Source organism: Neoarius graeffei, chromosome 20, assembly GCF_027579695.1.
Source record: "Neoarius graeffei isolate fNeoGra1 chromosome 20, fNeoGra1.pri, whole genome shotgun sequence".
NCBI lineage: Eukaryota > Metazoa > Chordata > Actinopteri > Siluriformes > Ariidae > Neoarius > Neoarius graeffei.
Genome location: NC_083588.1, coordinates 55,079,339 through 55,104,699, shown reverse-complemented (window position 1 = coordinate 55,104,699; position 25,361 = coordinate 55,079,339). Strand labels below are relative to the sequence as shown.

At 42.2% G+C, this 25,361-nt stretch overlaps 1 protein-coding gene across 1 annotated transcript in view; it reads right to left on the bottom strand.

Annotated features, from left to right (window-relative positions):
• nmt1a (N-myristoyltransferase 1a) overlaps positions 1-25,361 on the bottom strand; it is a 44,180-nt gene that overhangs the window by 5,504 nt on the left and 13,315 nt on the right. The window contains exons 2-8 of the mRNA XM_060902032.1: positions 18,435-18,534; positions 18,168-18,312; positions 13,323-13,441; positions 8,559-8,650; positions 8,286-8,402; positions 6,283-6,453; positions 5,521-5,629 (exon numbers count right to left, since the gene is read on the bottom strand). Coding sequence (XP_060758015.1) covers positions 5,521-5,629; positions 6,283-6,453; positions 8,286-8,402; positions 8,559-8,650; positions 13,323-13,441; positions 18,168-18,312; positions 18,435-18,534 — 853 coding nt within the window. The remainder of the gene's footprint in view (positions 1-5,520; positions 5,630-6,282; positions 6,454-8,285; positions 8,403-8,558; positions 8,651-13,322; positions 13,442-18,167; positions 18,313-18,434; positions 18,535-25,361) is intronic.

Genomic DNA, 25,361 nt, shown 5'->3' with positions numbered 1-25,361 from the left:
CACACATGAACGCCCCCTCTTGTGGTATTTTCCACTGGGCAACTCGTAGAAAATTTTGATACACGAGTTGCCAAGATGAGATGAACTTTAACCTTTTCAACATGGCGGCGAGCGGTACAAGACTAGCTTATGAACCAAGAAAGAAGTGGTTTTCACCTACGGAAAGCTGACTCTCACCTTTTAAACGAGTCATGTTATGTATATTATATTATTATAATATGTATATTATAGCCTAATACAAAATATTCTGTGGCTGTCCAAAGAACACCAACAATGATCTAGATACTGGCTACTCTCATTATGGCTACAGCCAAATTTCCAAAAACTGTGTGGCATTCAATGTGTTAAGAAAATCTCTACTTGTCATGATCAGGAAATATTCAGCATTATTTACCTTTTGACTTTTGATAACTCATATTCCTGCTGCAGCTGATGAACAAGGCAATCTATAATTGTTTTAGCCAAATAACAGGCCTGATTCTGAATCTGGTCCACCATCTTTAATTTGTCAACAACAACAAAAGCATGTGAACACAACACACTGGTAAATACCACTTCCCAACTGGAAAATATCATCTTCCCATAGCACATGAACGCAGCATCTGACTCTAACACTACTAAGCAAGCAACATAAAACCAAGGAGCCGCCAAACAGGTCAGAGACAAAGTTGTAGAGAAGTATAGATCGGGGTTGGGTTATAAAAAATATCCCAAACTCTGAATATCCCACAGAGCACCATTAAATCCATTATAGCAAAACTGAAAGAATATGGCACCACTACAAACCTGACAAGAGAAGGCCGCCCACCAAAACTCACAGACCAGGCAAGGAGGGCATTAAATCAGAGATGCAACAAAGACACCAAAGAGAACACTGAAGGAGCTGCAAAGATCCACAGTGGAGATGGGCGTATCTGTCCATAGGATCACTTTGAGCCGTACACTCCACAGAGTGGGGCTTTATGGAAGAGTGGCCATAAAAAAAAAGCCATTGCTTAAAGAAAACACATTTGGAGTTTGTGCAACAGCATGTGGTAGACTCCCCAAACACATGGAAGATGATTCTCTGGTCGAATGAGACCAAAATTGTTCTTTTTGGCCATCATGGGAAATGCCACGCGTGGCACAAACCCAACACCCTGAGAACACCATTCCTACAGTAAAGCATGGTGGTGGCAGCATCATGCTGTGGGGATATTTTTCATCTGCAGGGACAGGAAAGCTGGTCAGGACTGAAGGAAAGCTGGAGGGCACTAAATACAGGGCAATTCTGGAGGAAAACCAGTTTGAGTCAGCCAGAGGTTTGAGACTGGGATGAAGGTTCATGTTCCAGCAGGACAATGACCCTAAACATACTGCTAAAGCTACACTGGAGTGGTTTAAAGGGAAACATTTAAATGTCTTGGAATGGCCTAGTCAAAGCCCAGACCTCAATCCAGTTGAGAATCTGTGGCATAAACTAAAGATTGCTGTACACCAACACAACCCATCTAACTTGGAGCAGTTTTGCCTTGAGGAACGGGCAAAAATCCCCAGTGGCTAGATGTGCCAAGCTAATAGAGACATACCCCAAGAGACTTGCAGCTGTAATTGCAGCAAAAGGTGGCTCTACAAAATATTGAGTTTGGGGTGGGGGGGGAGTGAATACCTATGCACACTCCAGATTTCTGTTTTTTTCATCTTAATTATTGTTTGTGTCACAATAAAACAATTTTCACCTTTAAAAGTGGTAGGCATGTTGTGTAAATCAAAATGGTGCTAACCTTCCAAACATCCATTTTAATTCCAGCTTGTAATGCAACAAAAAACAGGACAAAACACAAAAGGGGGATGAATACTTTTGCAAGAGACTGTACAGTGCACTCAGAATAGCAATGTGTCCCAAATAACGAGTTACTAACTCACACTGCACTTGTGGAGCATTTCACACCGGTATGATGATGAATGGGTAACATTGGTCGCATCGATGTCAGCGAATTTCCAGTTCACGAACAAGTGATAAACATCCTTTCAAGACGCATCGATATCAATGAAATATCTCCGGCTGAAACTATTTAAGCTCTCTGGATAGAGGTAATAAAGAGAATTTGAGAATGTGACCTTATTCGTCTGATCATTCTGTGACGCACTGGTATGGGGAGAAGAGGGCGGGTCCAATGGGTGGGCATACCAAATGAGTGGGTGTACTGGACTTTTGTCTCGCAGACTAGGTAGGCTCTGCCTCAAAGTTTGACAACATGGAGGGGAAATGGGGTTTTGTTTCTGTAGAACAGAAGGCAATGAAGCCATGCAATTCACGTTTTTGTTTTTTAAACAGTCATTACCTGATGTATTAACACTAGCTCCCCCTTGTGGTGAATATTCAGTCACGCTAAACATGAGCAAGTTGGTTAACATATTGGTTTTGGTTATATGCTTATATTTAGCATAGCTGAATATTCACCACAAGGGGGAGCTAGTAATACGTCAGGTAATGACAAAAAAAAAACAAAAAAAACAAAAACAAAAACATGGATTGCATGGCTTCATCGCTTTTTGTTCTATCGAAACAGAGGTGGACAAAGTACCCAACTTCATTACTTAAGTCAAAGTACAGATCCCACTGGTCAAATGTTACTCTGATACAAGTGAAAGTTGTCCAGTCAAATTTTTACTTAAGTCAAAGTACTTGCTTTTAAAAATACTTAAGTATTAAAAGTAAATTTTCTGTCAACACATCGTTGTATAATTGCCACAACGCTTACAAAACCTAATGCCGTTACCAAAGACAGAAATGTGAATTCACAAAATGAACGCATGCTGTGCCATCATGGTGGTTTATCGCTAAGCTAGCTAGTCAGTGAAACTCCACCTGACATGCTAGCAAACGCTTTTCAAACTCAAAATCATATTGGGTAGCTAACGCTACTAGAAAAGAAACATTTCTACATTGTTTATTTGGCAAGATTATGCTAAAACTTCTTTCTGAAAGGACTTCAGCGAAGTTAACGTTATTCATGTTAGCGTAACTCCGTTTTTACATGCTAACTAACAGCGTCCAAGTTAACTAGCTGTGTGTAAACGTTAGCCGTGGACAAGGCTACGGCGACTTGGCGGGCAAATCCATAGAAAGTCATTTGACTAACCAGACTGCATAGCTATTGCAACGTTATCGTTAGCTCTAAAAGCACAGACAACTTCAATGCAAGCTTTCTCTTGGAATAAAACGTTTACAGACCTCAATATGCTTCCGCAGGTTGGACAGCGAGTTTTTGTAGGCTGTGATATGGTTCGTCTTCAGGAAACAAACATTTAAAACGAAATGACTCTTTAATCCTTTCAGAAAACTGAAACACGGGTTCATGGGGCGCATGCGCGCGTATATATATACTTGATTTTATACAGTCTATGGACGTGATGTGACCCTAGTGATTACTGATAGTGTCTCAGTGTCACCTACGAAAAAAACAATCACGTTTTAGAAAAGAAAAGAAAAAAACATCTACTTTCAAAGCTGCTTCATAGTAACGAATAACGAGGACCTTTGATAGAAATCTAGTGGAGTGAAGAGTGCAATATTTGCCTTTCAAATGTAGTGAAGTTAAAGTTACAAGTTTCCAAAAAAAAAAAAATACTACTCAAAAAAAGTGTACTTCAGTACAGTACTCAAGTAAATGTACTTTGTTACTGTCCACCTCTGGAAACAAAACCATATACATGTTTGCTCATATGTAAGCAAAGTGCATCAAGACCCATGCATGTCCTGTCTGACATCATTTCAGTGTGCTCGCAGCAAGTGCAAAATTTTATTTTTTAGCGTTTGGTTTTTTATTTACTCGAGATTTAAATCAAAATACAACCCCGATTCCAAAAAAGTTAGAACAAAGTACAAATTGTAAATAAAAACAGAATGCAATAATTTACAAATCTCAAAAACTGATAATGTATTCACAATAGAACATAGACAACATATCACATGTCGAAAGTGAGACATTTTGAAATTTCATGCCAAATATTGGCTCATTTGAAATTTCATGACAGCAACACATCTCAAAAAAGTTGGGACAGGGGCAATAAGAGGCTGGAAAAGTTAAAGGTACAAAAAAGGAACAGCTGGAAGACCAAATTGCAACTCATTAGGTCAATTGGCAATAGGTCATTAACATGACTGGGTATAAAAAGAGCATCTTGGAGTGGCAGCGGCTCTCAGAAGTAAAGATGGGAAGAGGATCACCAATCCCCCTAATTCTGCACCGACAAATAGTGGAGCAATATCAGAAAGGAGTTCGACAGTGTAAAACTGCAAAGAGTTTGAACATATCATCTACAGTGCATAATATCATCAAAAGATTCAGAGAATCTGGAAGAATCTCTGTGCGTAAGGGTCAAGGCCGGAAAACCATACTGGGTGCCCGTGATCTTCGGGCCCTTAGACGGCACTGCATCACATACAGGCATGCTTCTGTATTGGAAATCACAAAATGGGCTCAGGAATATTTCCAGAGAACATTATCTGTGAACACAATTCACCGTGCCATCCGCCGTTGCCAGCTAAAACTCTATACTTCAAAGAAGAAGCCGTATCTAAACATGATCCAGAAGCGCAGACGTCTTCTCTGGGCCAAGGCTCATTTAAAATGGACTGTGGCAAAGTGGAAAACTGTTCTGTGGTCAGACGAATCAAAATTTGAAGTTCTTTATGGAAATCAGGGACGCCGTGTCATTCGGACTAAAGAGGAGAAGGACGACCCAAGTTGTTATCGGCGCTCAGTTCAGAAGCCTGCATCTCTGATGGTATGGGGTTGCATTAGTGCGTGTGGCATGGGCAGCTTACACATCTGGAAAGACACCATCAATGCTGAAAGGTATATCCAGGTTCTAGAGCAACATATGCTCCCATCCAGACGACGTCTCTTTCAGGGAAGACCTTGCATTTTCCAACATGACAATGCCAAACCACATACTGCATCAATTACAGCATCATGGCTGTGTAGAAGAAGGGTCCGGGTACTGAACTGGCCAGCCTGCAGTCCAGATCTTTCACCCGTAGAAAACATTTGGCGCATCATAAAACGGAAGATACGACAAAAAAGACCTAAGACAGTTGAGCAACTAGAATCCTACATTAGACAAGAATGGGCTAACATTCCTATCCCTAAACTTGAGCAACTTGTCTCCTCAGTCCCCAGATGTTTACAGACTGTTGTAAAGAGAAAAGGGGATGTCTCACAGTGGTAAACATGGCCTTGTCCCAACTTTTTTGAGATGTGTTGTTGTCATGAAATTTAAAAATCACCTAATTTTTCTCTTTAAATGATACATTTTCTCAGTTTAAACATTTGATATGTCATCTATGTTCTATTCTGAATAAAAGATGGAATTTTGAAACTTCCACATCATTGCATTCCGTTTTTATTTACAATTTGTACTTTGTCCCAACTTTTTTGGAATCGGGGTTGTGTAACTCGACTGAAGAAGCCAGAAGGAAAAGACGAGGGTTAATATCGGAGTGAAAAGCAGACGCAGGGTTGGTGTGTGTACCTCAGGCAGTCGGTAGAGCTTCATAGTGCGTTGCATAGTCATGTTCCGACTCAGGTGTGAAAATTTCACTTCAATCAGCTTCCGTGGGTTCAGAGATCGGTGCCAGTATCTACACACACACAAAATATGACACTAGAGCAGAAAGACAATACAAGTTAACACCACTTAACCAAGAAAATCCTAGCAGGCAGAGTTAACCATTAGTACGCAGAATTCAACCCCCAAAAAAAAAAAAGCCACCCTGTTTAATGCTGACAAAAGGAAAGCAAACAAATCAAATGAGTGCGTGTACAAAAAAGGAGCACAACAGATAAAAAGGGATAACTATGAAGCATGTGATTCAAGCTCAAAGAACAATATTAAACAGCACATTTTAGCCAGCGCTTTTATAACAGCGCAAAATTCTCCTTTTGTTTTCTGTTGGATCACAAAACCAACGTTTGTGAATTTACAGGTAAAAAGTTCACCTAAATAAAAAGTCACTGAAAGCAAAAGTTACCCGCAATAGTCTTCAACACCAAGAGGAACGGTGTTTAAAATAAATAAATAAATAAATAAATAATAGTTGTTGGTTTTTTTTTAAGTGCCCTCCATGTCGCTATAGCAATGCGCTATGCTCCAGCTAAACCACAGATCTCTGAAATTTGTTTTGGGGAAATCCCAACTAAACTCTGAGTCATGTTATGGTGACTTATTTGAAAAAAAAAAAAAAAAGTGTGTGTGTGTGTGTGTGTGTGTGTGTGTGTGTCTCTCTCTCTTTACCTGCAGGTCCCCACAGGTTTGGGCAGTACCACTCCGGCAGTGTAGACAGCCTGGAAGATGCCCTGCAGGTTGACCCGTCTGGTGATCTCTCGGATCAGCACCGGAGCCACGCGTTTGGAACGCAGCTTTTTGTGCACACACAGGAAATTAATTTCCACCATCTTCTTCTCTCTAGGGGACAACCGATGATCCAGAAGCCCAGCACAAGAAAATATCCAGTGATTAAGAAGGAAAAAGTTGGAGTTTTCAGTGAACCGCGTCACATCTTTTAAACTACACATTTTGGAAAACTGCTTCTGATATTGATGCTAATTTCAATAACTGGACTTGGCTTGACTTTCAGCTGACAGGACAAACATGATTTTTGTCTTTAAAAGCATATACGCAGAACCATGGCCTCACTTTCATTGATAAATGCTTCGAGACCTCAAGAATGGCACAGGAATAGTTTTACGCGTTAACAATAAATCTAATATAGTAGTTTTTACGACTAAAAGTGATTCATATAGGCAGCGGTCTGAGTGAATGACCTTGACGTCCGTAACATCACAGCAGGAAGTCTATTGGTCTCATCGCCATTTCCGCTATACTAAAACACAGAGCTGACTGCAACTCCGATCCTCCATTTTGAGCTAATTTATCACCATGCCACGTAGATGTGTTTTTAGCCGGTGCAGCAACACGACAGAAGGTGGATTTATGTTGCATTCATGGCCCAAGAATGTTCAAACTGCAAAGATTTGGACGCATTTTGCGAGAAATTCACGGGCACATTGGGCGGCTACAAAGTGGTCTCTCCTCTGCTCTGCACATTTTACTGAAGACTCGTACAAGACCTCTGATCTGTTGAGGAGCGTTGGCTATAAGCCCGTATTGAAAGAGGGTGCAGTACCAACAATTAAAGAAAACTACAAGGAAAGGAAAGTATTTATTTATTTATTTTAAAAAAGTGACCTCCCCGCAGTTGTTGCTAAAACCGGTGACGTCCCGTTCCGTCCTGGGTTTTAGTAATTGCCCGAGTCAGGCAGTAATGGCGGAGTACACAGTATGGAGAGAATGAGTGGAGCAGCCGTCTGATTTCCAAACTGGATATTGCTGCCGTCTCGCCCTTACGTGGAAGAAGTGAATCAATGGAGAACTGAATGAACAACTGAAAGTCAGATTGTTGCAAAACAATCAGCCACAAGATCGGCCTTCAAGAAGCGAGAACGCAGACGGGTAAGCTCCGACTCTCATTTGGATACAAAACAACAAAAACGCGTCGTTTCCCTGCATTTAGATTAATACATGTAACTTGTATTGTGTGTTTAAGATTTAATTTGCTTCAGAATTCGATTGTCTCAGTTCATCTGATTATTTAATTAGCCTTTTACGTTTTATCAGTGAAAATGCATGCATGTACATGTCTGTTGCATAAGTTATAACACCTCTCCTGTTTTAATGAGAGTCAACCTACAATCAACAAAGTCAAATCAGTCTTAGTTGAGCAAGTCGGTAATGGTATTTCTTACTTTCAGCATAAATTTTTATTTATATGACTTTGGTCTATAGCTGTAAAAGGCCTCGGCCTTAAAACCGGTTACCGCTGTGACGTCACGCGCTCAGGGCTGGCTGGCTCAGCGGGGCAGCTCGAATGCCAACTTTGTGGTCAATTTTAACTCTGAAAAATCTCTCTTTTTTTTTTTTTTAAATTCCTATTTATGCAGCATACAAGAGTCAAGGATGGAGATACTATCCACTCAGAAATTTATTTAAAAATAAAGGTTCTGCGTATCTGCTTTAAAAAGCAACACTGTTGGATTGCACTGTGCACGTTTCGTTTAGATTCACGAATACACAGTTTTCCTCCACTACATAACAAACCAGACATGCAGTCTGTGATTTATCCGTGTGTGACTTCACATAAATCAGCCAAGCTACAGGGTAGCCATATATTTGCCTCATGGCAGGAAGAGGAATGAATAATAGACATTATGATTAAGCAGGAGAGCGAGCGAACTCACATATCATAGATGCGGATGTTGGCTGGGATGGCACTGATGAAACCTACGAGTTTATGATTGGAGTTCACTCTCACGCCACAGTGCCACTGCAGCAACCAGCCCGGAGGACGTAGCGCCCTGAGAAAGAAAGACGTCACAATGAACATAACGATCGAAAGAGATGTCGGTATAGGCTCAAGATCCGGCCTGAAGATGAATGAAGAAATACAACAATATTCTTCTATTAAACCAGCGGAAAACCAATGCTGTTGGAAAAGTGCATGATGCACGTACCACAGCAGGAACTCGGGTGAATAGTCAAAGCGGAACATGTTATCATCATCTTCCACGTAGTTCTCGTTCAGCAGCGTGTACAGCTCCTTTAGCTAAAAACACAAGAGGAGTAGGAGAGAATAAAAACAAGCTTTCACAACTTTATGGTTCTCGTAAATTACTCAGAGGGAAAGAAACACACTGACAAGAAATCAGTGAGACTCACTGGATGATATGTCCGACACACCCATCCTGTATTAACTCTTTCACCACTGTGTGACTCATGTATATATTATATAAAAAGTGTGTGTGTGAGAATGATGGCGTCTCCTGTCGATACGACAGATGAGTAGGCAGTCAGATTATTTGCCAGGATAAGAGAGTCTCTCATCTCATCTCATCTCATTATCTCTAGCCGCTTTATCCTTCTACAGGGTCGCAGGCAAGCCGGAGCCCATCCCAGCTGACTACGGGCGAAAGGCGGGGTACACCCTGGACAAGTCGCCAGGTCATCACAGGGCTGACACATAGACACAGACAACCATTCACACTCACATTCACACCTACGGTCAATTTAGAGTCACCAGTTAACCTAACCTGCATGTCTTTGGACTGTGGGGGAAACCGGAGCACCCGGAGGAAACCCACGCGGACACGGGGAGAACATGCAAACTCCGCACAGAAAGGCCCTCGCCGGCCCCGGGGCTCGAACCCAGGACCTTCTTGCTGTGAGGCGACAGCGCTAACCACTACACCACCGCGCCGCCCCGGATAAGAGAGTCCTCATATGGAAATGAAGACCTAATCTCGAGGAGCACAGTCGGCCACAGACGTTGCAGGCCAAAAAAAGAAAGTTCAGTGGGACTGAGGGCTGCTTCCTTCTTTCTCTCTTTGCCTGGATTGCAGCTGCCCTCTTGGACTCAAACGTCTTTAAAAACTGTACATCACGGGTAAATTCAGGAGCAAGATCAACGTAATTCTCCTATTTTATATTAAACTTTGGTCAAATATCTGTAGCATTCTCTGCAATTTTTTTTTACCTTGCGCAATACCAGAAAAATTCAGTTGAAATCGAGCCATTTGAGGTGAATTGGTCCGCCTCTGAAAAAACTTGGCATTTGGATTTCCCGGCAAACATTGATTTTCGTGACGTCGCGTGCGGGACGCCTCCCTCTGAATCCTACGTCAGCGCTGGTTTGTTTATGAGAAAACGACCTGGTGGTTTTCTGCAAATTTCTTCAACGTTATCACGTAATTATTAAAATGGTTAACAGATGTATCGTAGGAGGGTGTCGCAACACCAATCTTGATGGGATTAGTACTCATCGTTTTCCAAAAGACCGGACAATGAGAGAGAAATGGGAGCGCTTGGTCTACACAGGCTGTGCACTGAAACCGTGCAAAGCTCACGCAGCCTGCTGGCGCTTCCGCAGGTAACGTCACGAATCTGGCTCCAGACTCCCTTGGAATTTTTCCAGACACGTTTTGTTATTTAATTTTTTTCTGCTGTAGACAGATGGCCTTGTGCAAAATTACCCTTCTGGATGAGTGTGTAAAGGGACATACGCAGCAGAAAACGCTCACAGAACATTCGCATCAGCTCCGACGTGTGACGTCATGTCGTCTTGACAACCATGCAATATCGAAAACCATATTCAACGCTCATTCTGCATCGGGTAGAGTGACGTAATACACGTAGGATAAGCGATATGCTAAGAACATCGCAGGCTATCAAACCAAATGAATGAAACCCGCTAGAAGGGAATAGAACACATCGAAAAGGCGTCCTGTATGTAAAATAATCAACATTATTTTTTTCGCGATGCGGTTTTCATCAAATCCTGCGCTCTGATTGGCTGGCGAGCAGGTCTGTATCCTACGGTACGGACCCCAGTTACGGACCTCTGGCGACTCGCTCGTTCACAACAACAAACGTAGTAGCAATTTTTGTCAACATTTATAAGATTTATTTATAAGATTATCAAAATCTTATAAATTTTTGCCAGCATTTCTCAGGAGAATAGCATTAATTTTACAGCATGGATAGCGATAACGACAGTGTTCACAGCGAAAGCGAGTTTTACTACCCTGAGGAAGAAGAAATAAAAGAAAACATTTCAGGAGCAGGGATCCCAGCAGTAATTGAAAAAAATAGAGGAATGTAAGAAACTATCACCGGGCGGCACGGTGGTGTAGGCTAGTGGTTAGCGCTGTCGCCTCACAGCAAGAAGGTCCGGGTTCGAGCCCCGTGGCCGGCAAGGGCCTTTCTGTGCGGAGTTTGCATGTTCTCCCCGTGTCCGCGTGGGTTTCCTCCGGGTGCTCCGGTTTCCCCCACAGTCCAAAGACATGCAGGTTAGGTTAACTGGTGACTCTAAATTGACCGTAGGTGTGAATGTGAGTGTGAATGGCTGTCTGTGTCTATGTGTCAGCCCTGTGATGACCTGGCGACTTGTCCAGGGTGTACCCCGCCTCTCGCCCGTAGTCAGCTGGGATAGGCTCCAGCTTGCCTGCGACCCTGTAGAAGGATAAGGTGGCTAGAGATAATGAGATGAGAAACTATCAGCAGGGGTCAAGGGGGCTGCCTGAAGCTGTTGAGATTTTAACATTTAAAGATGCTATAGAACACATTTTTTACATAGATTTAACATAGAAAAGCAACAGAATTTAACCATAATGTGTATCTATTTGATGCCATATTTTGTAATCAATGACATAAGTGGCAAAAAAAAAGTATAAAAATTAGACGAAAATGTAGCTTTGAAGAATATACTTGCCTAAATATTCCACTGACTTTGTTATAACAATCGTATCCATAGTTCATCTCATTTGTTTATTTTTTTTGTTTCAAGTTAATGTCAAAACTAGTCTAATATAAGCCACATTCATTTTTCAAAAATCATGAATATGAGCAGAAATCAATGATTCAGTAATATTAGATATATACATATGTACAGCAAATACTGGAGATATTTGATTTAAACCTCTCTCTTTTTGAAAGGTTTCACTGCAAAGGAATTTAATGCTCTTTTCTGAGGTGCATTCTGTCTTTCCTCCAGTTTTCTCTGCTTGTGTTTCTCTGATCGTTCCTTCTGCTTTTCTGATGTTCCTGCAGTGCTCTGAATTAAGTTCAACGCATCAGAAACAAAAGCACGAACGGAGTTAAAACATGTTTTCTAGCAAATGGGCGCAGCCATATTGTTTTCTTGTTCTATCGCGTACAGTCTCGCGGTCAGTGTTGCCAGAGACTCCTGACGTTTTCCAGCCCAAAATATGTTCAAAACCCGCCAAAATGCACTTGAAACCCCCCAACTGGGCGGAGAACCGCACAATCTGGCAACACTGCTCGCGGTATTTACATCAATTTAACTTCCGAGTGTTCCCGAATGTCAACGAGAACAAACGAAGCCGACGAAAACATCGCTAAACAAGCAAACCAAATCAGAACGTATTCTGCTGGTCATTTTACTTAAACATATTTTTAATGGATATACAAGAGATTTAAAAAAAAAAAAAAAAAACACTTTCGCTAGAAAATAGCGGAATTCCGCTAAATAGCGGACGTCTGGGATCCCTGCAGGAGAAAGCTAAAAACCTCTAACTTGCTAATGCCGAGCAAAAACGTGGCTGAATATATTTTGTATAAAGAGGAGACTACATAGGCGGCAAAATATAGTTTTTTTTTCCTGCCACGGAAGTGCACTTGTATACCGAGGAGGAAGTCATTTGCATTACAGCCGTGAGTGAGGATTCAAAATAGCATTAATTTTACAGCATGGATAGCGATAACGACAGTGTTCACAGCAAAAGCGAGTTTTACTACCCTGAGGAAAAAGAAATAAAAGAAAACATTTCAGGAGAAAGCTAAAAACCTCTAACATGCCGAGCAAAAACGTGGCTGAATCCTGAATGACTCCTATTTGTATAAATAGGGGACTACACAGGCAGCAAAACGTAGTTTTTTTCCTGCCATGGAAGTGCACTTGTATACCGAGGAGGAAGCCATCTGCATTACAGCCATGAATGAGGATTCAAAATGGCATCTTGGCTCGGGTTTCCCTTTCGGGCGCTCTCGTTTTCTGTTAGAATTTGGTAAAGAAAAAAAAAATATTATTTACCAGCTTAAGGTCGGTCCGTATGGTGAAATACCGTGACCTCGGCCCAGAGGGCCTCGCTCAGTACTTTCAAGACCTCGGTCACGGTATTTCACAATACGGCCCTCCCTCCCAGCTGGTAAATAACATGTATATTGCTCGCTCGAGTCAGTGTCATGACAGATTGATCCTTGAATGGTATCCGTAAAACTACGTTGCATGTGATGTGATGTTCAAATCGGAAACTATAATGATCTCGAACCACCATGCATTTTACATAATTAGAACCTGGAGGTCATTCTGATTATGCTGTAACTGAAGTCTAGACCATTTTTTTTTTAAAAACACTGAAGACGTTTCAACGCTCAACCAAGGCGCAACGACATCCGACACCTGAACACACAGAGAGGTCTGTGACGCCATCGATCACTTAAAAAAGTTGAAATCTTAGGGTTTCGTTAATTCACACATCTCTCATAACACCATGAGGATGAAATGGCAGGAAACTGTGCACTCTTCGGTTCCCATGGGTGTGTGTGTACGTGTTTAAACAAATAATGAAACCTGTCTTACAAATAAGGATCCCAAATGAGACCAGATTCAAAATATCATTACAGCTTGGCTAAGCAGACATCAAACCCTCGGAACTAATTTGAGTATTAGATGACTGCACATGTGTGTGTGTGTTTCGCACCACAGCGGGGTTGCCGAGGTCCAGTGCATCCCAGCTGAACCCCTGAGGAAGGCTGTACGGCTCCTCTCGGATATTATCTTTATCTGGCTCGATGCAGCCGTGTGTTGTCACCATCTCTCCTGCACGAGGAAACAAGAAGTAAGGCATAAAACATGACAGAGATCTGTTAACAGAAAATAATCATCTCCGTTTACATTTACAGCATTCGGCAGACGCCCTTATCCAGAGCGAGTTATATAAGCGTTTTGAAGTCTCTGTCAACAAATACATCCTGATACTAGTTCAGTCGGTCACGGTCTAAGAATACCATCAGTCTAAAAACAGTTGTGGAGGTAATGTAGTCAGAAATCTCTCGCTCTCTCTCACTCACACACACCTTTTCAACAGTACATCCTGAAGTGTTTTAGTCCTCTTGTACAGTGTTGTAGTCAAGTCACTCAACCTCAAATCTGAGTCCAGTCTCAAGTCCCCAGTGTTCAAGTCATTAAAATAAAATTTCAAGTCAAGTCCGAGTCCAAAACTCCAACCGCACCATTTAACGGTGGCTGTTTCAGCGCCATTAAAGGTCCCATGGCATGGTGGTTTGTTGATGCTTTAAACGGGCTCGTGGAGGCTTCCGGATGTTATATCCGCAGCCTTTCTCGAAATGAACCCTCGGCACGTAAATATAGCCTCCTGGGAGAAAGCCCCATTTCAGCGCTTTTCCCAGTGCGTCGTTTTGCTAATGAGAAGCAGGAGGCGGGGAAGGGTAGAGGGTGGGGGCGGGCCATGGGGGGAGGGGGAGGGGCTTGACCAAGCTGTGCACACACATACTCGCTGCTATCAGCGCCTGTAGCCACGCTGCTAAGACAAAACCCCGTTCTCCCTCGGACTCCTTTCGTAAACTCAACGTGACACAGAGAACAGAGAGTGAGAGTGTTCGGAGTGGTAGTTTACGAACGTATAATACCCTAGGCTTGAACACGCACTCCATAACCAAAGAGGATAGAAGCAGCAACTACAGCAACATATCGCTTATCCAACAGAAGACATGCATTGCGGAGCAAGCTCATAAGTTACAGTCAATTTCCAGACTAAACTCAGTTTAACAGAGCATGCTGCATGCTCTTTAGTTTTGTAGCGCAGATTACCTGGCTAACTGCAGGAAGCGGTTAGCTGCACAGCTAATGTAGCCATTGCTAGGCTAACGCACCGATTTTAAAACACGGCAAAACGACCAGTTATACACTTACTTGTTCGGTGTTTGTGGCTGATGCGGCAGGGACGCTTGGTACAGACCCAGGCTTCAGTGACGGTTGATGTGCAAAACCTGCCCTGTACTGTCCCAAGTTGTGGAAACATTCATCAGGAAAATGCTTCCAACAAACATACACCGTCTTAGGTAGATTCGACGGCGTATTATTGGAGTAAATAAAATTAAGCCACTGCGTCTTCAGGGGCTCTCCCGTCGGCAGTAAAAACAGACTCTTTTCTGTGTTGTCACATCCATGTACAGCGCAATTTCCATGTTTCGCTCGCTTAGGTGATGCCATGTTGTTGCGTCCTCTATGGTCTCCTCACTACAACTGGGCGGGGCAATCCATACAGTGGGTGGGAATCCAGAGGGGGGGGCGTGGGGATCATCTCCCTTGCTGACGTAGTAAAGGGAAGAGCTCATCAACGCGCCGTTTTGACACGCCATTCTCAAATGTTGGGCATAGTTTGGTTTACACATTATGAAATTTCTAGCCACTGGGGTGACTTAAGAAGGTCAGAGGAACTCATTTTAACGTTAAAAAACCTCAGAAAGTGAAAATTTTATGCCATGGGACCTTTAACATTAGTTTGTTCCTGAGCATGACGTATGAACAGGTGAACGTGCTTCTCTTTATCAGGGAGTGTGAAGTATTCTGTCAGAGATGGTTGGGAGACAGATGCAAGTGCAGAAGGTGCGTTTATTAATACAAGCGAAGATGGTAAACAATCCAGAACGACAGGCAAAATTGTAAAACAGTGGAACAGGTGATAGGTCAAGTGAGGCACAAACAGGCTATCGTAGACTCGGCAGAATCAAAGACGAGAAACAGGAAATAAGGCTCGGTAATGTGTCTGGAATGCAACTCAATACTTCGCAAAGCAAGTGTGTTTTCACAGTTTTTAATAATTGGCGTGCTGATTGCGCTTTAATCCTTTTAATCCAGCTGCGGGTAATTTACGGCGCACGCAAGAGTCCGCTTGGAGCGCAAGCTGTCCAGAGCACGTGCCAAGGCGTGCAGGTGTGACACTCTTGCACAAAATTAGTACAAAAATTAATATAGATGTAAATATCTTATGCCAAATTATTATGGTATGTCACAAAAAAAATCCAAGTCCTTGTCTCCAATTTACGAGTCTGAATGCAGTTAACACGAGTCCGAGTCATCAGTGCTCAAGTCCAAGTCAAGTCAACGAGTCGGACTCGAGTCCGAGTCCTGGATTTGAGTACTACAAGACTGTTCTTATACCACAGCAATTTGCCAACTATTACAATATTTTATGAATTAAAAAAAAAAAAAATTGGACACACCATCCTGTTTAAACTTGACCGCGTAATCCGTAAATAAAAGTGCAGTAACTCATCGCAGTTTATATAATCTGAAGCTGATCAGTTGAGGTTTAGTTAATCATCTTCCGTGTTAATTTACACACACTCAGGAGGACGAGTAGATGTGTGGAGGCTACAAACTATTTTTCCCCCTTTCAGAAATGATGGGATTTTATGAATACTAAATTTCTTGTGTAAAATATAAAATATACACAGTGCTGAGCGTAAATGAGTACACCCCCTTTGAAAAGTAACATTTTAAACAATATCTCAATGAACACAAACAATTTCCAAAATGTTGCCAAGACAAAGTTTAATATAACATCTGTTTAACTTATAACAGGAAAAAGTAAGGTTAATAATATAACTTAGATTACACGTTTTTCAGTTTTACTCAAATTAGGGTGGTGCAAAAATGAGTACACCCCACAACAAAAACTACTACATCTAGTACTTTGTATGGCCTCCATGATTTTTAATGACAGCACCAAGTCTTCTAGGCATGGAATGAACAAGTTGGAGACATTTTACAACATCAATCTTTTTCCATTCTTCAACAATGACCTCTTTTAGTGACTGGATGGAGAGTGATGCTCAACTTGTGTCTTCAGAATTCCCCATAGGTGTTCGATTGGGTTCAGATCAGGAGACATACTCGGCCACTGAATCACTTTCACCCTGTTCTTCTTCAGAAATCCAACAGTGGTCTTAGATGTGTGTTTAGGATCATTGTCATGTTGGAAAAGTGCATGACGGCCAAGGGCACGGAGTGATGGTAGCATCTTCTCTTTCAGTATAGAGCAATACGTCTGTGAATTCATGATGCCATCAATGAAATGCAGCTCCCCGACACCAGCAGCACTCATGCAGCCCCACATAAGGACACTGCCACCACTATGTTTCACTGTAGGCACCAGGCATTTTTCTTTGTATTCCTCGCCTTTGCGACACCATACAGTTTTGAAGCCATCAGTTCCAAACTCTAGGCGGGCTTTTTTGTGCCTGGGCTTTAGGAGAGGCTTCTTTCATGGACGGCATCCATGCATGCCATTCCTCTGCAGTGTACGCCGTATTGGGTCACGGGAAATAGTCACCCCAGTTTGGCTTTCTACTTCTTTAGATAACTGCAGTGAACTTGCATGCCGATTTTCTTCAACCCTTCTCATCAGAAGACGCTCCTGTCGAGGTGTTAACTTCCGTGGACGACCTGGACGTCTCTGTGAGATGGTTGCAGTTCCATCTTTCTTAAATTTTTGTACCACTTTTGCTACAGTATTCTGACTGATAAGTAAAGCTTTGCTGATCTTCTTCTAGCCTTCACCTTTGTGGTGGAAAGAAATTATTTTGCAAAATGATGTTGCAAAATGTCTCCAACTTGTTCATTCCATGCCTAGAAGACTTGGTGCTGCCATTAAAAATCATGGAGGCCATACAAAGTACTAGATGTAGTAGTTTTTGTTGTGGGGCGTACTCATTTTTGCATGACCCTAATTTGAGTAAAACTGAAAAATGTGTAATCTAAGTTATATTATTAACCTTACTTTTTCCTGTTATAAGTTAAACAGATGTTATATTAAACTTTGTCTTGTCAATATTTTGGAAATTGTTTGTGTTCATTGAGATATTGTTTAAAATGTTACTTTTCAAAGGGAGTGTACTCATTTACGCTCAGCACTGTATATTTGTATCCAGGTTGATACACGAGGCCCGCTGTTAGAGGATTTTAGTTATACTTTGATCAGAATGTCTCTACGGGTCACTGTTTGGATCAAAAGGTGCTTAGTCTCATCTCATCTCATTATCTCTAGCCGCTTTATCCTTCTACAGGGTCGCAGGCAAGCTGGAGCCTATCCCAGCTGACTACGGGCGAAAGGCGGGGTACACCCTGGACAAGTCGCCAGGTCATCACAGGGCTGACACATAGACACACAACCATTCACACCTACGGTCAATTTAGAGTCACCAGTTAACCTAACCTGCATGTCTTTGGACTGTGGGGGAAACCGGAGCACCCGGAGGAAACCCACGCGGACACGGGGAGAACATGCAAACTCCGCACAGAAAGGCCCTCACCGGCCACGGGGCTCGAACCCGGACCTTCTTGCTGTGAGGCGACAGCGCTAACCACTACACCACCGTGCCGCCAGGTGCTTAGTGTGCAAGACAAATAACCGTCCAAAATGTTTTCTTGAATCAAAAACAGTTCCTGGGCGCAGCGGTGCACGAACGCGTTCCAGCAGGAATAAATCAGCCTTGAGTACACTGGAATATACTAAGCGTACCTAGTTTAGGGACAGGCTGAGTGTCCCAGAACTGGTAGCTACGGCGTGAGGCCTCTTCCATGGTTTTGGCTGGTCCTGGTCCCACTGAGAAGAGCTCGATGGCTTTCTGAATCTCCTGAAGCTTATCAGCAGGGAGAGAGTTCACCTGGAGAGCAGAGGAGTGAAACGAAACGGAAAAACACTTGGTTATAGAACAACTGAACGTGTCCAATAAAAGCATGAAATACTGTAAATCAAGGATGTAAACGGAAGAAATGGTTCCCTCACTTTGGTCAGCGGATCCTGGGCTGAGTCCTTTCCTCCAGATTTGTCCTTCTTTTTCTTCTGTTTCTTTTTCTTCTTCTTGGCCCCTGTGTCCCCCTTTTCTCTGGAAACCAGAATAATTAACATACAGGAATAAAACACACTGATACTCTGGTGCAAAACCTGGAATTTTTTTTATAATACAGCAAATAAATAAATAAATAAATAAAACGAACACACCCTTAAACACCATACTGTTAAGGTTATTACAGTGGTGCTTGAAAGTTTGTGAACCCTTTAGAATTTTCTATATTTCTGCGTAAATATGACCTAAAACATCATCAGATTTTCACACAAGTCCTAAAAGTAGATAAAGAGAACCCAGTTAAACAAATGAGACAGAAATATTATACTTGATCATTTATTTATTGAGGAAAATGATCCAATATTACATATCCATGAGTGGCAAAAGTATGTGAACCTCTAGGATAAGCAGTTAATTTGAAGGTGAAATTAGAGTCAGGTGTTTTCAATCAATGGGATGACAATCAGGTGTGAGTGGGCACCCTGTTTTATTTAAAGAACAGGGATCTATCAAAGTCTGATCTTCACAACACATGCTTGTGGAAGTGTATCATGGCACAGACAAAGGAGATTTCTGAGGACCTCAGAAAAAGCGTTGTTGATGCTCATCAGGCTGGAAAAGGTTACAAAACCATCTCTAAAGAGTTTGGACTCCACCAATCCACAGTCAGACAGATTGTGTACAAATGGAGGAAATTCAAGACCATTGTTACCCTCCCCAGGAGTGGTCGACCAACAAAGATCACTCCAAGAGCAAGGCGTGGAATAGTTGGCGAGGTCACAAAGGACCCCAGGGTAACTTCTAAGCAACTGAAGGCCTCCCTCACATTGGCTAATGTTAATGTTCATGAGTCCACCATCAGGAGAACACTGAACAACAATGGTGTGTATGGCAGGGTTGCAAGGAGAAAGCCACTGCTCTCCAAAAAGAACATTGTTGCTCGTCTGCAGTTTGCTAAAGATCACGTGGACAAGCCAGAAGGCTATTGGAAAAATGTTTTGTGGATGGATGAGACCAAAATAGAACTTTTTGGTTTAAATGAGAAGCATTATGTTTGGAGAAAGGAAAACACTGCATTCCAGCATAAGAACCTTATCCCATCTGTGAAACATGGTGGTGGTAGTATCATGGTTTGGGCCTGTTTTGCTGCATCTGGGCCAGGACGGCTTGCCATCATTGATGGAACAATGAATTCTGAATTATACCAGCGAATTCTAAAGGAAAATGTCAGAACATCTGTCCATGAACTGAATCTCAAGAGAAGGTGGGTCATGCAGCAAGACAACGACCCTAAGCACACAAGTCGTTCTACCAAAGAATGCTTAAATAAGAATAAAATTAATGTTTTGGAATGGCCAAGTCAAAGTCCTGACCTTAATCCAATCAAAATGTTGTGGAAGGACCTGAAGCGAGCAGTTCATGTGAGGAAACCCACCAACATCCCAGAGTTGAAGCTGTCCTGTACGGAGGAATGGGCTAAAATTCCTCCAAGCCGGTGTGCAGGACTGATCAACAGTTACCGCAAACGTTTAGTTGCAGTTATTGCTGCACAAGGGGGTCACACCAGATACTGAAAGCAAAGGTTCACATACTTTTGCCACTCACAGATATGTAATATTGGATCATTTTCCTCAATAAATAAATTACCAAGTATAATATTTTTCTCTCGTTTGTTTATCTGGGTTCTCTTTATCTACTTTTAGGACTTGTGTGAACATCTGATGATGTTTTAGGTCATATTTATGCAGAAATATAGAAAATTCTAAAGGGTTCACAAACTTTCAAGCACCACTGTGTATAAATCACCTCAACTGACCACAGTTCTTTTTGTTGGATGACGGGAAGTTTCTTCAGTTGCTGAAATTCCTTGTTATATTTATAACACAGCAAACAAAATGGAAACTTGGTGCCTTGTCTGCTGTAATGAGGCAAATAAATGACCTGAACATGAAATCCATTTACTCAGAAACTCATCTGTTGTGATATTCATTTTAAAAAAACACTGTTCCACGTGAATCCATCCACTCAATGTTCCAAACTGCTTAAAATGTACTTTTCTTAACATCTCATATATGTGCAGTCTGGTCAGGGCTCCTCTAAAGGAATACTCTTAAATCAATAGGTTACTAATCCCAGGATTAAGCTGACAGACAGTCAAAATCAATAAAGTGCCAAAGAAGACCGTCACGTACACTCGAGCACAGCGAAATTCCTCCTCTGCATTTAACCAATGAGAACGCACAAGTGAGCAATGAGTACACTCACATACCCAGAGCAATGGGCAGCTATGCTACAGCACCCGGGGAGCAGTTTGGGGTTAGGTGCCTTGCTCAAGGGTACTTCAGCCATGATACAGAGGGAGGGGAAAGTGCTGTTCTTTCACTCAACTCCCTTCACATTTTTCCTGCAGGTCCCAGGAATCAAACCGGTGAGCCTTTGGCCCCAAGGCTGCTTCTCTAACCTTCAGGCCATGGCTGCCAAAGCTAATGACAGACATTTATGATGTAACAGAATATTCCATGTTTTTCTCTGAATGCGTGCTATCAACCCAAAGAATGCCTTAATCTTATCCTGAGGGTGTGTTTACATATGCATAGCTCTCAAGTTGGAGTGCGAATCCTAACAATGCCACAGCCATCCACAGCCAAGGCTACATCCACGCATGCATCACTTGTTGAGTTTACACCTGGGGTCCATATTACTCCAGGATATTTGAGCCCTGCCCTCAAAAATAAAAAGGGCGGAGATTTTTGGAAACGCTGCAGCCGTTGTTTGTTTTAAAAACTCCGGCTTGCGTTTTTAGTCTGGACGGGCAGGAACAGAAACTTTTAGAAACAGTGATGCCAACACCCACATTCGCATCCTGATTGGGTCTCATTCAAAGTCCTTCCCACGCCATATGGCGCATAGGGCGGCGCCGATCTCCGTTACCGTAGCCCTCGGTCTCTCGCCTATTACATAGCAAGGGTTACATAGTGGGGGGCTAGTCCTCTGGTAACCGCAAGAGAGTTTGACTCCCCACTCGCATCTGTATTGCAGCGTGCCTTGCCAGATGGCAGTAAGTATCATTTTTATAATGGTCTTTGGTATGACCTGACCATGAGTAGAACTCGCGATCTACCGATCGAGAGACGGACACGCTAACCACGAGGCCAACTCGCGGTAATTGGGTCTCATTAGAAGAAAAGGAACCGTATCAGCTGTTAATACCGGCACATGCATGCCCAGTGTACGTGAATGATCATGCGATATGCATTTTCAGGCATGTGAGCATGGACGGAGACGATTTCTGACACAGAGCCGAAACGCTTGTCTGGACAAAGATCGCTTTCATTTTAGTTCGATTCTCCAAAGGTGAAGCGAATATCAGTGAATAATAACCGAGATGAAGTCGAGGTTATTATTCACAGATATTCACGGAGCCTGAGGCAGATAACTGTTTTAGTATAAATATACAAATGACTATTTTTTAAAAATCGTATTTTAAAAAAAATTATTTCAAACTTCAGAGGTGGCATGAAAATGTAATAAATGCCCACAGACTTGTCACTTATCTACACTGACTCGCATAAAATCCTTTGTTTTGAAATCGATAAAATAAATCACAATTCCACCTTACCTTTGAATAGTTTTAGACCAAGATGCTACGTAGCATCTTCAGCGCTTTTAGGAACAGCATTTTCTTTCATAATTTGTAATTCTTCCTCATTTACAATGACGAAGTGATTGGCTGCCATTTTGCCGAGTCGCTCATCGAGAAATAGTCCGAATGTCTCTACCAAATCAGCATCCTATAAATCACCTCAGTATTTATACTAAAACCTATTAATACGGTCACAACCTAAGAGTACAAGAGAGCAAAATTGGCCGTGCTCTCAGGGAGGGAGGGACGGATGGCATCTCTCTCTTTCCCTGATCAATCACCATCGACATCTGTGAACTCATGCAGAAGTGGTCGGACAGCGCTTTCCTCAGAGCGTGTTCTATTGCATGAGCAGCAGCGTGGACCAAAGCAACCGTTCCAATGGTGTCCGAGTCTCAGCCCGTGTCAGTATGGACTCTATCGCATATACAGTATCGCAATTGCAGTAAAAAAGCAACACAACTGCAGGAAGTGAATCAAATGTTATATTTTATTTATATACATGGGTCATTCCTACCATTCGGTGCCATTTGAGTCCCCATGACATTATATGGTACATTTTGTTTAAAAATATTCTAATCTTTATTTCAAAATAATCACGTTTTAAATGGTAAGCCCCCTTCGATGACAAAAAACACAACAATATGTAAAAAGGCTGAATTATTTATCTGATTTTATAGCAAATAGGACAAACTGATGTCCCCATGCATGTTTGCGCAACTGCAGTTACAATTATAAGCAATAAAAATTAAACAAGTTCTAAATTTTTCATTATTGTCGTCCAATCTTATTTGTCTCATCTCATTATCTCTAGCCGCTTTATCCTGATAATGAGATGAGATAATCTTATTTGTCAAATTTATGAATAAAAATGTTATTTTTTATATTAATAGATTTTTAATGCTTTAAAACTTCAAAATTATTTGTGTCCCTGTGTTGACTGTCCCCCCGTTACTCTGATTGATATCCTTTTAAATACACCCGCTGACTATTCCTCTCGTCACATGATCCCCAGGAAGTAGCAGAGATTTTTGTTACCATTTTGCACAGTAACAGGGTGGACTCAGAATAACAGGGTGGACTTAAAGTGCATATCACGGGTAAATTCTGGAGCAAGATCAATGTAATTCTCCTATTTCATATTAAACTTTGGTCAAATATCTGTAACATTCTGCATTCTCTGCAATTTTTTTTACCTTGTGCAATACCAGAAAAATTCAGTTGAAATCAAGCCATTTGAGGCGAATTGGTCCGCCTCTGAAAAAACTTGGCATTTGGATTTCCCGGCAAACAATGATTTTCGTGACGTCGCGTGCGGGACGCCTCCCTCTGAATCCTACGTCAGCGCTGGTTTGTTTATAAGAAAACAACCTGGTGGTTTTCTGCAAATTTCTTCAACGTTATCATGTAATTATTAAAATGGTTAACAGATGTATCGTAGGAGGGTGTCGCAACACCAATCTTGATGGGATTAGTACTCATCGTTTCCCAAAAGACCGGACAATGAGAGAGAAATGGGAGCGCTTGGTCTACACAGGCTGTGCACTGAAACTGCGCAAGCTCTCGCAGCCTGCTGGCGCTTCCGCAGGTAACGTCACGAATCTGGCTCCAGACGCCCTTGGGATTTTTCCAGACGAGTTTTGTTATTTTATTTTTTTCTGCTGTAGACAGATGGCCTTGTGCAAAATTACCCTTCTGGATGAGCGTGTAAAGGGACATACTTTCATATTAAAAAAACGAAATTGGTCCAGAATATTCACTTTAAGAAGGCTTTATGAATAAATATTTTCAGCATTTATTGGGTTTTTTTTCTTTCTTCCTATAATTTATTATACATTTGGTTTTTTTTTTTTACATACTTTCAAAATGACTGATTAAAACAATATGCACGATTTTGTCAGTGAATGGCACCGCTGTCTGCTGCAGAAAAGCAATGGCGCTACAGGGCATGGCGTGATGCAGACCCTGAAAAACAGGCAAAATACCTAAATAAAGAGAAAGAGGTGGAGAAGGGACACAGAGGAAGGAAGAAAAAAAAAAAAGTGTCAGACCTCAGTGAAAGAGAGAAGAGAGCACAGAGAAAGAAACGGGGAGAAAAGAAGAGACAGCAGAGGGAAAGCGTAAGATCCAGGACAACCTTTCAGTTAACTCCTCCTTCAAGTCCACAGATACCCCTTTTCCACCAAATCAGTTCCAGGGCTGGTTCGGGGCCAGTGCTGGTTCACAACTCGTTCAACTTGCAAGCCAGCTGAGAACCAGTTTGCTTTTCCATAGCTCGCGGTGCTAAGGGAAGCCACGTCATTACATCGCTGTATACGTCAGTTACGTCGCTACGTTTGCATAAACCTTGGCACGAATATCGAAGCAAAAACACGGAAGAAGCAGCAGCAGCAACAACAACAACAATAATAATAAATGACTTCGCGTTTGTACAGCTGCTGCTTCTCGTTGCTTAAAAATGGCGATCTTTCGCGGTCTTGTTATTGTTCTTAACAACTCCGCCCCCCCGCTGACGTAAGCGGTTCTTTCCTCTGGCCCAGCAGAGAGTTGGTGCTAGCCTGGAACCGTTTTTTCTGGCCCCAGAGCCAGTTCGCCAGTGGAAACAGAAAACCCGGTTCCAAACTAAGCACTGGCCCCGAACCAGCCCTGGAACTGCTTTGGTGGAAAAGGGGCAAAAGTCCCCCAGAACCAGAAAATGCCCCCCAACCAGGGCCCTCTAGGTTAGAAGAAAGTTTTACCTTCTGTCAAAAGAGCCTTTTAAGAAAGTCTTCAAAGAAATCAGCTGGAACCATTTTGAAGCCAACCATGGAAAGGGGGCTTCAGATGGTGTTGGGGGTGCCCTTAAAAGATCAGCTGACAAAATTGCCCGCCATGGAGGGGATATCCCCAATGCAGAGGCCATGTTCAAACAGTTAAAAAAAACATGGGGACTTCAGTGGAACTTTTTTTTTTTAATAAAAGATGATGTTGAGCAGAAAGTCCAAGAAATGTGCCCCCACTTGTGCCAGTCAAATGAACAATGAAAATCCACCAAGTCATCAGTTTCTCTCCAGGGAAAATTAAATATCAGGACATAACTTGCCTTTGCCAAGCAGACAAAAGTGTTCTTGACTGTGTGCGCTATGGGCTGAACCTGGGAGAAGAGGAAAGCCCGTATAGACCTCACAGCCTGAGGTCATCAAGCGAGAAAATATCGGGCAATGGTGCATAGCGAACTATGACA